Consider the following 15,044-nt stretch of genomic DNA (forward strand, 5'->3'; position numbering starts at 1 on the left):
CAAGAAATATAAAAATCTTAATAGTCTACTGCTGATTGCTAAGGAACTGATTAAAACCAATGACTAAAATGAGGAAAACAAAAGTTGTGTAAACTAAAAATCTTGAAAACTGGTTCATAAGTATGGCTTGCAATCATAAACCTACCACAATGTTTAGATTTAATGTGAGCCTAAATGAAGCCCAATAATAATGTATTTTATACTCCCCGCTTCCCAGAGGCTGAAAACTGGGATCCACCTTAGGAACTCTGAAATTTTAAATTTTCTTGAATGGAAGAGTTAAAAAATGTATATAGTTAGCATGAAATAGCCAATCAAATTGAGATATGTTGTTTTCTATGGGGAAATTTGCAAAGAAATGTATTGAGGGCATCAGGGTCTGTTTAGAGAGCCTCAGTATTAGGAATCAGACTTGGCAGAGGTAGCCTTTTTAATTGGCTGTTATAAGCATACAAGATAATGGTCAGTTTAAAGATAAGCCTTAAACCTGAGCTTAAAAGTTAGAGAACAGAAATAGAGAACAAGAAAAATAAAGTTGTCCTTTCAGTTAAACCTTTTAGCAGTAGCAGTGTTTGCCAGTTTTATTTTGGAAGCTTGTATCTACCTGCAGTGCTTGGTAAGAAAACTAACCATTCCTACCCCAGACATAGTTGACCTGGAGTTGTCATCCTTTAATGCAGGTTATGACACACCTCCGTGTGATTTACGAACGCATGAATCAGTCTCTCTCCCTGCTGTACAACGTGCCTGCAGTGGCCGAGGAGATTCAGGATGAAGTTGGTAAGTAAGCTGTTCTCTTCATGCTGCATATGGAAATATATTTTCCCCCAGAGGAAAATTGAGGAAGTAGTTATCTGTTTGAGGAATATGAAAGTTAATAGAACAGGTTGTCTTTTATGATGAAACTGTCAGGATGGAACTAGCTTTCTAGCCTTTGCAATTGAATCAGTTCTTACCTCTCCATACTTGTAAGACTGGAGGAATGTCACCTGATTTAGGGTATAGTTTTATAATAATTGGACACTTGTTATTGAATTGTACATGGCAGCATTATTTTCTAATTTGCCCAGTCTTGTTATGGCTGTCAAATTATAATGCTTCGGTTCTTTACAATTAATGGGGGGAAAAAACTCATTTTTCATCTTTTGAGGGTCATGATTGTTCCATCTTACAAATGGAAAAGCTCAAACTGGAAATTTGAGTAACTTACTGGCCTGTGTCACATGCATTCTGAGTAGCACAGCCAAAACACATAACTGTGACTTCTCACTTGGAGGTTATTGTTATATTCAGTAAGTCACAGCTCTCTTTGATGGCGGAGCGGGGAAGCCATGAGTGTTCTTTGAACCACATCGTTGTTTAAACTTAAAAGATAGTGGGCTATTAAACCTGTATTCTGAAATAATTATACTCTCACAAGAACTTGGAAAAATAGTACAGAGAGGTCCCATGCGTCCATCACCCACTTGCCTCACCAGTGACGTCTTACATAACTATAGTCCATTATCAAAAGCAGGAAACTGACATTGTGTGCCCACTGTCTTTTATGTCCCTACTTTTCCGAATGACTTTCCTGATAACTAATGATTTCATTTAAGGTCTCCCATTTCTGTTTTTCTTGGAAAGGGAATAAAATATCACATGAGTCTCTGTCAACTGCCAAAATGCCCATAACTGTTTAACTTTATTTCACAAAGGTACATGGGTGACGATTATGTTGGTACATCTTTCAACGTAAGCATATGTACCTATACTGGAGATTTAGTGTGTAGTCTACCAACATATAAGCAGTATGTGTCTGGCATATCCTTCCCCATAAAGAATCCTGCCCTTTGTTAATTGGGTTGGAAATAGATACAGGTTATCATCTGGAATCAGAACACCCAGCATGTTGTTGATGGATGTACCCATTACAGTAAGTCCAACTTTGAGGTGCCTGAAACACCACTCAAGAGAACAACTGGCCCTCACTTCTTCCATTTTGTGCCAGTGTTATTCTGCTCCTTCTTTCCTGACATACACGGCCTTGTAAATGTTGTTTGTATTGCTGTGAAATACTTGGCATGTGTCAGGTGATGATGTTCTGTTCAGTACTGCACATTAATGGATGGAATCGGAAATTATACTTTGAGCTACGTAACTTGCAAAAGAAACCTCATTATTCAGGGAAGCGCAGTGTCCCAGCACTTTGGGAGGCCAAGGCGAACAGATCACATGAGGCCAGGAGTTCAAGACCAACCTGGCCAACATGGTGAAACCCCCTCTCTATTAAAAAAAGAAAAGAAAAAAAGCAACTTCATAGTGTGCCAAGCTTTTGTTCAGAAGGAGCAACTCAGTGTTGAGCAAGAATTCATGACGATAGTGGAGGTGGAGTTTTTAGTCTACACCGTGAATTGAGAACAGAGATTAACAATTAATTTTCCACTGTATCAAGTTTCTTTAGCAAATGAATATGCTTTTCAGGTATACTTGGAGAATAGACATCAGTAAGGAACCTTTAAAATACTGTATATTAAATAAGTGTAAAAGAGTTCTCCAAAAAGTTGTAGAAGATACAAAATCAAATAATGTATCAGTCTTAATGAACTGAAGCTAAAATCTTCTAGATAACATTTTTTTTTCTCACTATCTTAAGCCTATTTTCACATGTGACTTCAGTTGAAGTGGCATAGGCAATACCAAACTATAGGGAAATAAGCCACTACAAAGGACTAAAAAGTTGATGACCAGTATTCCACCCTCACCCAGCAATTACTGTTGACTCTTTATAATTAAATTATTAGAACTTTTTATTTGGCACTATACTGCTGAACACATTAGCCAGTAATTAGTCACACTTCCACAGAACAGATGGTGGTTCAGATATCTTGAGTATTACGAAATACCCAAGAATAGGACAGCACAATAAACTTCAAATCTCAGTAACAGGGAGGATATTTAGATAGTTCATATTGTGGAATCTTTTTCTGTCAAAAGAAAAAAAGCCATTAGGTTGGATTAAGAACATTTTACATATATGCTCTTAATGTATGTGTGTGTGTGTGTTGTGTGTCTGTGTGTGTGTATGTAATATGCTCTTAATCCAACCTAATGGCTGAGTTTTTTTATTAATGACTATATATATATATACACACATACACACACACACACATACATACACACACATATATGTGTGCGTGTGTGTGTGTGTGTCATTCTAAATATACTAGAATGCCACATTCTGAAAGACAATCTTTTTTAAAAACCTTTCATTTGGAATCATGGGTGCTTCCATTTTTAAATGACTGTTCTCTATAGAAAGAGAAGTTTGCAGTAATGAACCCTGTACACTATCTGAGCTCCTAGTGTCAAAGCTACAGAAGTGGTTTCCTGGGAAGAATAGCTTTTCTGGGTTGAACCTAGCTGTCATCTATAGTCCTTTTTTCATTTGAAGGAACGTTTAAAACAGTACGCCACTTTTTAGTAGGAATATAGTTGAAACTTCAGGATTGGCCATGGGTGCTAATTGCTTAAGCCAAATGTTATTAGAGGTTCCTTATGTTACTCCTTTTACTTTTGTATGTGTTTGAAATTTCTCATAATAAAAAGTGTCACTTTTAGCTTACTTTCTAAATAGGTTCTTCATAGATTTTTTTTCCGGGTTATGTCTTGTACTGTTTCTAATATTCTCTGATTAAATGCTTTGTCATTAGTCTGAGTTGCATTTATTTGCCATTTCTATATATAATCAAATTTTAGATTTGGAGTCAGTTCAGTACAGATAGGATACTAAAATTCAGAGACACTGGCAAAAGGAGAAAATTTTAAAGTCCCTAAAAATGCGTGTCTTTTGTATAAAATTTGTGCTTATAAATGCAAGCAATTAGGATGTGCTTAATGCAGTCAAACATCTGTAGGGAGGTACAATGGTTTAATTAAATAATGGTAACAGGTGCTTTATGGATAAGAGATTTTCACCAGTCTAGGGAACTGCCAGTATCTTTAGTGGGACAAGTATATCTGCTTCAGTAAATTACGCTTCCAATTAGAATTCTCTTTTATCGGTGAAAGGAAGAATGGAGTCATGCTTAGAAAGAAAGAGTGCTGTGGGTGAAGGGGAAAATTGACATCAAATTTGTGAGCAGTAAATTGCAACCAGAGCGTAGGGTTCATCATGCTTGTGAGTTCCGGCCCTCGCCCTTTTGTCTTCCATTGTGCTTCCCTGAGGCATCCTGTCTGTTTATGCTACTTTCACACTAACTTCAGTGAATCCCAGATTCATAGGCCTAACCACAGCCAGCGTACTGAATCCCAGTGCCATATTCCAGACCCCAAATATCCCATGTGCCTCTGAATGGGCAATCAATGTGTGTAAGACTCATGTCCTTCTGGAAATTTACTTGTTTTACACACACTATTCTGAGTTCTCTTGGTTGGCCTAAACTTATCCATGATGCCTTCCTCTCTCTCACGCATTATTTCTTATCAGTTGCAAGTCCTGTATATTCTGCCTCCTGTGTTCATGTGAAATCTCTGCACATCCACTACTTACCTGAGATCCTGTCCTCTCATCAGTGTCATTAGACTCCCAGCCAATCACCCTACCTCTTGTCTCGCATTGGCTCCCTCCCACTTCAATTCCTCCTTTTCGGAACTATGCAACTTCCCTGCAGGAAACAAAAAAAAAAAAACAACTGTAGGCTGGGTGCGATGGATCACCTGAGATCAGGAGTTCAAGACCAGCCTGGCCAACATGGTAAAACCCCATCTCTATTAAAAATAGAAAGATTAGCCGGGCATGGTGGCAGGCACCTGTAATCCCAGCTACTCAGGAGGCTGAGGCAGGAGAATCACTTGAACTTGGGAGGCAGAGGTTGCAGTGAGCCACGATTGCACTATTGCACTCCAGCCTGGGCGTCAAGAGCGAAACTCCGTCTCCAAAAAAAAAAAAAAAAAAAACTGCTTGTGGTTTTTCCTTGCTTGAAAAGTTGCACCTTTCAAGATTCAAGTAAAATGCCCAAGTCCTATAAACCCGTTCTAATTTGCATAGAGAACAGAGAAAAGAGCTGGCATTTGAGTGACAGCCATGTAGCCAACTAATAGTGCCTGTTTGTGATAATGCTGATGGTCAGGTTCTTTATGAATGTTCCCCCCTGAGGTACAGAACCCCCATATAGAGATGTGGCTTTCTTGCATTTCACACAAAGGCAGCATATGGTCTAGTGATGACCTCGCGAAATTCAGTGGTAGCATCCCCGGTTTACAGCTGAAGAAACTGAACCTAAGACAGGTTACCAACTTGCCCCGCCCAGATAGTAAAGTGATAAAAGTGGGATGGAAACCAAGACCTGCCAGAAGGCCAAAATCCATATTCTCTCTCCTACCCATTTTCCTCTCTGAAGTAGAATTTTCTCCTACTTAACCTCAGTTGGAAAGCACTGGGTATCCACCTCCAATACCATACTCTTAACTTGTAGTAAATTATTTGTTTATATCTCTACCGACCCTCTATCCTGTGAACCCTTCCAGATATATGTTGGTCATCCTTGCCTCCTCAAGATCCAGCAGGGACCCTGGTACTTTTTAGATATTAGTAATTATAAATATAAGGTTGAAGCCAGTCCCCAGGATAAAAAGTCAGATGCTCCTTAACTTGGACTGATCAAGTGGGCTCCTCCATAACCCTAAAGAACTGCCCGAAACTCCTTCCTTGACGTCTAGCATAAGCGCCACACAAAACAAATTTCTTTCCTAGGCCACAGCATTCCCTAAAGCTGTGATTGATCAAGTCAACTAAATGGATGCAGTTGGCAAAGATAACAAAGCATAAATCAGGATTCGGAGGACTGTTATTAATAAAATTTTACAACATGGTCCTTTTTTGTACCATGACCCTCTGCTCTTTGGTCATCTACCCAATTCACATACCTTGACACTTGATTTAATTATGCTGCCCTCTTTGACCGCCAAGCACAGTCTGAAGCTATTCATGTGACAAATAAGTGTGAATTTTCCTGTTAGTTATGTTATAAAAGGCCCGTGTTTTATTTTTTTTTTATTTTTTATTTTTTATTTTTTGAGACAGAGTCTCACTCTGTTGCCCAGGCTGGAGTGTAGTGGTGCAAGCTCTGCTCACTGCAAGCTCCGCCTCCTGGGTTCATACCATTCTCCTGCCTCAGCCTCCCAAGTAGCTGGGACTACAGGTGCCCGCCACCACGCACAGCTAATTTTTTGTATTTTCAGTAGAGACGGGGTTTCACCATGTTAGCCAGGATGGTCTCGATCTCCTGACCTCGTGATCCGCCCGCCTCGCCCTCCCAAAGTGCTGGGATTACAGGCGTGAGCCACCACGCCCGGCCCATGTTTTATTTTATAATTTCATATTTTTTTATTCCATTTTAATTATTATGTGCAAGTTCCCAGGCTCAGTCATTTATCACTTAATGTTTTTATAAACACAAAAGTTATTTTCAGGCAGATTATGAAGATTTCTTGCAAAGAATGGCCTCAGGCATTGTTTGTATATGGATAAAATCTCCTGTTTTAAATCACTATGTAGAACTTTCTTAATATTTTTTTCATTCAACAAACGATGGAATCATTATTTCAGTGAAAATATGGCTGCTCTTCAATGTTCATATTCTACTTTAATTATTTTTTAATCCTTCAAAAGGGCAGAATCCCTTTATCCCTTCAACCTTTGCTTTGTCAAATTGTTATTTTAAAATGATTGGTGTTTTTTTGTCCTTTGTAATCTTCCTTAAATCTCTGCTAAAAGGATTCTGTTCTACTCTCTGTATTGGCACTGAGGTTATTTATCAAAGTGTACTTCTCATTGCAGCTACCTCAAGACTAAAAATGTAGCTCTTTTCAAAGATGGCTGTTTTACAGAATGCTGTAACAACCAATTTATGAGAAAGGCAGTAGGAAATAAAGAGGGAACAAAGGCATAATTGTTTCATATGCATTTTTTTCTTCTAGCATTCAAAATTAATAAAAACATGAATTATTATAAACCAGATGCAGGAAAGATCTCTGCCTGAATAAATCCATAGTGAATGGGGTGAGATTGAAAGTTGTGGCGGGGAATCAAGAAATTCGCAATAATGAAAGAATGCTTATTTTTTATTACAATTTTACTGTGGCCTCTTCATAAAATGTTCCACTTTTCAGGAAAAATGCAGCATGATTATTTCAAAGACAGTGTTTCCATATTCTGTTTCTAATAAGCCTATTGATTTGGGGTTTAGTGAGTCCAAAGTAGACTAGGTTTAAAATAGAATATTTACAGCACCTCTCAGTCCAACAAAATAGAAATTTAATACTATTGAGAATTTCAAGTATCCCTATGTGTAATTGTTAGTCAAGGATGAACATAAAAAAAAAAAATCATAAAAGCAAATAAAGTGAGAGAGAGCTGTCACTTTGTTCTTACAAGAACATGGCTGTCACTTTGTTTATGATAAGAAATGACTTTTAAATGTATATAGATTTAATAGTTTACAGCTGACTTAAGTATTTAGCTATAAGAACTTTGTGTTTTTTTTGTTTTTTTTTTTTTGAGATGGAATCTTGCTCAATCACCCAGGCTGTAGTGCAGTGGTGCGATCTCGGCTCACTGCAACCTCCACCTCCCGGGTTCAAGTGATTCTCCTGCCTCAGCCTCCCAAGTAGCTGAGACTACGGACACGTGCCACCACACCTGGATAATTTTTTTGTATTTTTAGTAGAGACAGGGTTTCACCATATTGGCCAAGCTGGTCTGGAACTTCTGACCTCAGGTGATCTGCCCACCTTGGCCCCCTAAAGTGCTGGGATTATAGACGTGAGCCCCCGCACCCAGCCAGGAACAGTTATACTTACCATCAACAACCAAAGCCTTGTTCCCCCATTGGTTTCATAATAGTCTCAGAGCCCCTTATTCATATTTTCCCTAGTGTTATTAACTAACAGACATGACCTATAAGTTTAGCTGCCTATGTCTAAATGTGTATCTTTGACCTAAGACAACTTCTCTTCCAAAATGGAACCATTCCATTTATAAATGAAAATGCATTGTCAAATGAATGGACCTACATAGAAAGTATTTTATGCTTCAAAATGGCAAAGTACAGTATACTATGAAGACAGCCTCCTAGTTTTCTGACAGTTGTGAAGGGGTGGCCTGCCCCTCCACACCTGTGGGCGTTTCTCCTTAGGTGGAACGAGAGACTTGAGAAAAGAAATGAGACACGGAGACAAAGAATAGAGAAAGAAAAAGTGGGCCCAGGGGACCGGCACTCAGCATACAGAGGACGCACGCCGGCACCGGTCTCTGAGTTCCCTCAGTATTTATTGATCATTATCTTTACCATCTTAGAAAAAGGGAAGTGGCAGGATAATAGGATCATCATAGGGAGAAGGTCAGCAGTAAGACATATGAATAAAGATCTCTGTGACATAAATAAGTTTAAGGAACAGTGCTGTGCCTTGACATGCATATACAAACATCTCCATAAACCTTTTTAGTACATAAAGAGCAGCATTGCGCTAGCAAGTCCCACCTTTCGCCCTAAGGTGGTTTTCTCCTTTCTCAGTAAACAGAACATACAATCGGGTTTTACACCGAGATGTTCCATTGCCCAGGGATGGGCAGGAGACAGATGCTTTTCTCTTGTCTCAACTGCCAAGAGGCCTTCTTTCCTCTTGTACTAGTCCTCCGCAGCACAGACCCTTCCCGGGTGTCAGGCTGGGGAACGATCGGGTCTTTCCCTTCCCACGAGGCCATATTTCAGACTATCACATGGGGAGAAACCTTGGACAATACCTAGCTTTCCTAGGCAGAAGTCCCTGCGACCTTTGGCAGTGTATGTGTCCCTGGGTACAATGAGATTAAGAGAATGGTGATGACTTTTCACAAGCATACTGCCTTCAGGCACTTGTTTAACAAAGCACACCCTGCACAGCCCAAAATCCATTAAACCTTGAGTCACCACAGCACGTCTCTTGCAAGGACAAGGTTGGGGGTAGGGTCACAGATTAACAGCATTTCAAATACAGAACAAAATGGGGTCTCTTATGTCTGCTGCTTTCTGTATAGACACAGTAACAGTCTGATCTCTCTTTCTTTTCCCCACAAGTTGGACTGCCATGTTGAAATGTCTCCACACGTAGATACAAATGTGTACATGCCGGTACACTTCATACTTTAGGTCCCCAACTGGTCTGTCTACAGACTTGAGGTTACAGACCTCAGATGTTGAACTCACCCATAGTAGTGGCTCGTAGAGTGATTTGTATACATTTAGCTCTCTATGCCTTTTTTGGTTGTGATAATATGTAAGTTCTCTTTTTCTTGCTTTGGAGTTTAATTATAGAATCTGTAAATATAGTGTATGTCATCCAGATGATCTGTGGAAGTCATTGATAATGACCTTTAAAAGTTCACATGTAATACAGCATCTATTTTCCTGAATGATTTTTATAGTTTTCCCATTTGGCAAACAGATACTTTCTTTTGTGTATTTCTACTCCATAATTTTAGGAAAAAGTAAATCATTTTAGCTACATTAAAAAAAAATACACTTTCTAGGAATAATCAATGTAAAAACTGTTTCCTTTAAAAAAAAAAAAAAACTGTCTCTACCATTCTGTCAGACAGATTGTTGACCTTAATATGTATAATCCAGCGCAGTATATTGATCTTGTTTATTGTGCTCCAAATGGACGCTGGCAGAAATTTGATGAATTAAACATCAACCACAGTGTTTTCTTCATGCCATTGCAGTGATTTATTATGGATTATTTTGTTCAGTTCAAATAAATGATGTATGTTCAGATTCTTTGCCCATTTTTTAATTGGGTTATCTACCTTTCTTTCTTTTATTTTTATTTTTACTTTTATTTTTATTTTTGGAGACAGAGTCTTCCTCTGTCACCCAGGCGGAAGTAAAGCGGCACGATCTCAGTTCACTGCAGCCTCCGCCTCACGGATTCAAGCGATTCTCATGCCTCAGCCTCCCCAGTAGTTGGGATTACAGGCACGTGCCACCATACCCAGTTAATTTTTTGTATTCTTAGCATAGGAGAGATGGTGTTTCACCATGTTGCCCAGGCTGGCCTCAAACTCCTGAGCTCAGGCAACCTGCCCACCTCGGCCTTCCAAAGTGCTAGGATTACAGGCGTGAGCCACTCTGCACTCTGCCTGCCTTTATTATTGATTTGTAAGAATTTTTATATATTCTTCATACTACTAAATTCTTACCAAATACATTATTTGCAAATATTTTACCCATTCTGTAGGTTGTATTTTCACTTCCTTGATAGGATCATTTTGACACACACAAGTTTTCAATTTAGAGGTCTATTTTATCATTTTTTTCTTTTGTGGCAGTTATTATGATACCGTATCTAGGAAACTATTGTCTGAAACAAGGTTACAATTTATACTTGTGTTATCTTCTAAGAGTTGTAGTTTTTAGCTCTTACAATTAAATCTTTGATTCATTTTAATTTTCATATGTAGTGTGAGGTAAGGGTTTGACTTCATTCTTTTGCATATAAATATCCAGTGTCCCAGCACCATTTGTTGAAAAAGACTATTCTTGCCAGGTGCAGTGGCTCATGCCTGTAATTCCAGCACTTTGGGAGGCCAAGGTGGGCAGATAACTTGAGCCCAGAAGTTCAAGACCACAGTGGGAAACATGGCAAGACCACATTTCTACAAAAAATTATCCAGGCATGATAGCATCTTTCTGTAGTCCCAGCTACTCAGGAGGCTGAGGTGGGAGGATCTCCTGAGCCTGGGTAGGTTGAGGCTGCAGTGAGCCTTGATCATGCCACCTGGGCAACAGAGCAAGACCCTATCTCAAAAAAGAAAAAGACTATTATTTCCCCTAGTGAATGGTGTTGGTACTATTACACAAAATCAATTGTCCATAGATAATATGGGTTTATTTCTTAATTCTTAGTTCTTTTCTTTGATCTGTGTGCCTGTGCTTATTGTAGTACCAAACTGTTTTGATTATTGTAGCTTTGTAGTAAATTTTGAAATCAGCACGTGTGAGTCTGTTACCTTTGTTCTTCTTTTTCAATATTGCTTTGAGTATCCGAGGTCTCTTGCATTACAACATGAATTTTAAGGTCTTCCTCACCCCTACCACCGTTTCTGCAAAAAAAAAAAAAAGTGAGGATTGCATTGGATCTATAGATTGTTTGGGGGAATATTTATATATAAATTTGTTAATGAGGTTTTAAACAACACTTTAACTACTAGAACTGATACCTGGTGTGAAATGATTCCGCCTTGAGCCCCATTCAGGAAGGTTAGCATTTAGAAGCAGCAACAGAATTGATTTAGTATGCTGTCATCTTTTACTCCAAATTGTGGTGAGATTCTAGAGAAATTATTTGTGAGCTTTTCCTTAAACCATAATGACTATGACATGTCAGTAGTTTTTGTCTGTTTTTATGCCATTCTTTTATTTTTGTGCATGTGTGGGCACCTCAACCAAATGGATGGAGCCTGAGGCAGGGTCTCCCACGCCAAAGTCTGCTGTTTCTTTTGATGATCCAATGCAGTTCCAAAGCTATTTTCTCAACTCACCAGCTCGTTTGTATGGCCCTGTAATTTGAAACAAAATCTAAAAAGAAATCTGAAGTAAAATGATTGGGGAGTGAAGTCAGACCACAGTGGTGGCTGTGGGACTACTTCCTGGCATGGAACACTAGAGCAGATGTGTCCTGATTTTTTTGTTGAGTCTTGGGAACAACCAATGATTTTGGACTGGAACAAGGGTTGGTTATTCTGTTTTTCACAAGCATCTGCCTTCAAGGTTCATTTTTTTAAAAGAGGAGGAAAGAAAAAATCAGTGATGTTTGCCACCCTGAGTATGGAGATGAATCCAAATTGAGATTAATTTTGAAATATGTTTCCACAAACACTAACTGGGAATGACATGAATTTGTTTCATGTGAGACAGAGTTTGGAAGGCATGTTAATTTGCTTCTTGGTGTTCAACTCAGAAACAAATTTTGCATGTATTCTCTGAGTAAGCTCCATTATTAGTTAACAGTTTTCCTGCCATATACACTATGGACTGCTTTAGAAAGCATCATAGAACGTTAGTTATAATATCTCATCAAAAATAGTGGATCCATCTAATAGCCAGTTCCAAGTTATGAGACGTGTCCGAAGGAATGTTGACTTGGTGTGCAATCTAAACACTATTTATGAAGAGGCTTTGGACTTGGAGCATGAAACAGGTGGTCAGAGGGTCAAGGCCAGGGTGTTACTTAATTTCAGCTCCTGTCGATGGATTCAGTGACCTCAGATAGCACATTTAAAAAAGCATGTTTTATGTGTTTGTCTTTTGATAATTATGCATTTACGTATGCTCATGAAAGCGTGAGTTAAATCTTACTTTTTTGAAACAGTGCTTGGCAACAACTTGTTTTGTCTTGTACGTGTCTCTTTTGTCTTTGCTTTTGGTTCCGGGGGCATTGAAATTTGTCTGCCCATCCCCTGAGGACAGATGTTTAGGTGTGGACCTATGTCTTCAGCTTCCTGTATAGTATTGACGTTGCTATAGCTGCATGTTCTCTAAAATTTTTATACATGTGATTTAATTGTTAATGCTTATGATTTTTAAGTATAGTGTTCTGATAGCAAATAGATTTTGTCAAATAAAAACTAACTTTATGATCACCATTGAGATATCACTAGGTATATGACTTAGTTCTCAGTCACCACTTTCATTTGTAAGGAAGTCTTAGAGGTTTTCACAAGTGCATATATGATGGACTGGGCACGGTGGCTCATGCCTGTAATCCCAGCACTTTGGGAGGCCGAGGCAGGCAGGAGTTCGAGACCAGCCTGGTCAACATGGCAAAACCCCATCTCTACTAAAAATACAAAAATTAGCCGGGCGTGATGGCACATGCCTGGAATCCTAGCTACTCTGGAGGCTAAGGTTGGAGAATCACTTGAACCTAGAAGGCAGAGGCTGCAGTGAACTGAGATTGTGCCACTGCACACTAGCCTGGGCAACAGAGGAAGATTCCATCTCAAAAAAAAAAAAAAAAGTATATATATGATGCTTGCTTTAGCAGCACGTACACTAAAATTGGAATGATTAAAGAGAAGATTAACCTGGCCCCTGTGCAAGGATGACATGCAAATTTTGTAAAGTGTTTTATATGGAACTTTACTTATATGAGGTACCTAGGGTAGTAAATTCATAGACACAGAAAGTAGAATGGTGATTGCCAGGAGCTAAGAGGATGAGGGACTGTGAAGTTAGTGTTTAACGGGCACAGAGGTTCAGTTTGGGAATACTGAAAATAGTTTAGTGGGGAAGATGGATGGCCGTAATGCATCATCCATCACAGTTGCACAGCAGCGTGAACATACTTAATACCCTGAACCTTGCACTTAGAATGGTTAAAATAGTAAGTTTTATGTTATGTATATTTTACCATGATAAATATGTGTGTGTATATTCATATCATTTGCCATTGTGAATAGCAAGGAGATTCAAGAAATACGGACACAGGATGTTCAGTAAATATGTATTAAATGCTTCCCATGTTCCATATTCTTTGCCATTGCCAGAGACATCACAGGTATGAGGGCACAATCTTTGTTCCTCAAGTAATTTAGAATAATTTAGAATTTGCTTGGGGAGACTTTGGATAAACAACAAAGAAGCTGCATCCATGAGGTCAAGGGATATTGGTTGCTGTGTCTCGTAGCATTTGGTAGTCTCATTAGACAACCGTTCTTACTCCTATTGTTTGCTGAAATTTATTAGTGAAGGAAAGAACCTTAGTTTTCAGTTCGTTCAGCCACATGATTTCATAGGCTCGGGGAAACCATGTAATATGCCCAAGGTCAGACGTGGGGAATAAGACTAAAGACTGAATCTATTCCAGTGTCCCTGTGTCCAGTGATACTTACTTACTGCTGTTGCCAAGTTAAACAAAACTGGGTTTGCAGAGCTGTTTATTCACTTTCAGCGTCTTTTCATTGACAAGGTGGTACGTAGAAGAAGTGTCCCTCTTTTAGCATTTGTGACTCAGTACTAAGATGCTTCCCAAGCTCAATGCTCCACACCCTTAAATATGTAAGTCAGTGTTAAGATATTTAAAGAGAACACGAATATCAGATACATGGTGCGTGTTGCGGGATTTTTATATTATTTTGTATCTTCTGCTTAGAAGTCATAAGCCAACCCATGAAACATGCCAACAAACATACCTTCTTCCATGTAATTATTGCAGCCAGATTTTTCAGTGCAGGACAAGCAAAGGTTTCTCTGAAAGCATGAGATAATAATTCTCAGCCAGGCCTTCGCCATTTGCAGGGGATCAGACAGAGTTTAGCTCTGTGGATGTTAATAGCTAGAGCCCCTGTTAGCAGATGGCGTGTTAGTGGCCTGTTGCTGCTGGCTATTAAATCATACACATCGGCTGGGCGCAGTCGGTCACACCAGTAATCCCAGCACTTTAGGAGGCCGAGGCAGGCAGATCACGAGGTCAGGAGATCAAGAGCAGCCTGACCAACATGGAGAAACCCCATCTCTACTAAAAATACAAAAACTAGCCAGGCATGGTGGCGCGCACCTATAATCCCAGCTACTCAGGAGGCTGAGGCAGGAGAATCACTTGAGCCCGGGAGGCAAAGGTTGCAGTCAGCTGAGATCACACCACTGCATCCAGCCTGGGCGACAGAGCAAGACTCCATCTCAAAAATAAACAAATTAATTAATTAAAATTTTTAAAAAATGATACACATCCTGAGGTCACCTCCCAAGGCAGCAGAGAATTTTGTGTATTTTTTTTCTTAGTTTATATTGCTGCAACAGAGTAATTCTTCTTGATCACAGACTTTACCTTTTTGTTGCTGTTGTGTCTAAGTTTTACTTGATCCTCAAAATAACCTGAGACAGACAAAGATAGTTTTTCCCGTTAATCTCCTTCATGAGTCTGACTTTGCCAGCCAGGCTGATCTTATACCCATAGCCCTGGATGCCTTTATTTATGTTATTCCATCTACCTACAATGCCCATCCCCAATCTTGGCCTATT

The 15,044-nt window shown here is 39.2% G+C and overlaps 1 protein-coding gene and 1 non-coding gene across 7 annotated transcripts in view; both read left to right on the forward strand.

Annotated features, from left to right (window-relative positions):
- Positions 1–15,044, forward strand: part of APP (amyloid beta precursor protein) — a 283,764-nt gene that overhangs the window by 216,408 nt on the left and 52,312 nt on the right. For all 6 annotated transcript variants that reach the window (XM_007966044.3, XM_007966048.3, XM_007966059.3 and 3 more), the window contains one exon: positions 681–780. In XM_007966044.3, coding sequence (XP_007964235.2) covers positions 681–780 — 100 coding nt within the window. The remainder of the gene's footprint in view (positions 1–680; positions 781–15,044) is intronic.
- Positions 13,057–13,161, forward strand: LOC119621528 (U6 spliceosomal RNA). The gene has a single exon (XR_005238083.1). It is a non-coding gene; the product is annotated as a U6 spliceosomal RNA (small nuclear RNA).

This window comes from Chlorocebus sabaeus, chromosome 2, assembly GCF_047675955.1.
Source record: "Chlorocebus sabaeus isolate Y175 chromosome 2, mChlSab1.0.hap1, whole genome shotgun sequence".
Lineage (NCBI taxonomy): Eukaryota > Metazoa > Chordata > Mammalia > Primates > Cercopithecidae > Chlorocebus > Chlorocebus sabaeus.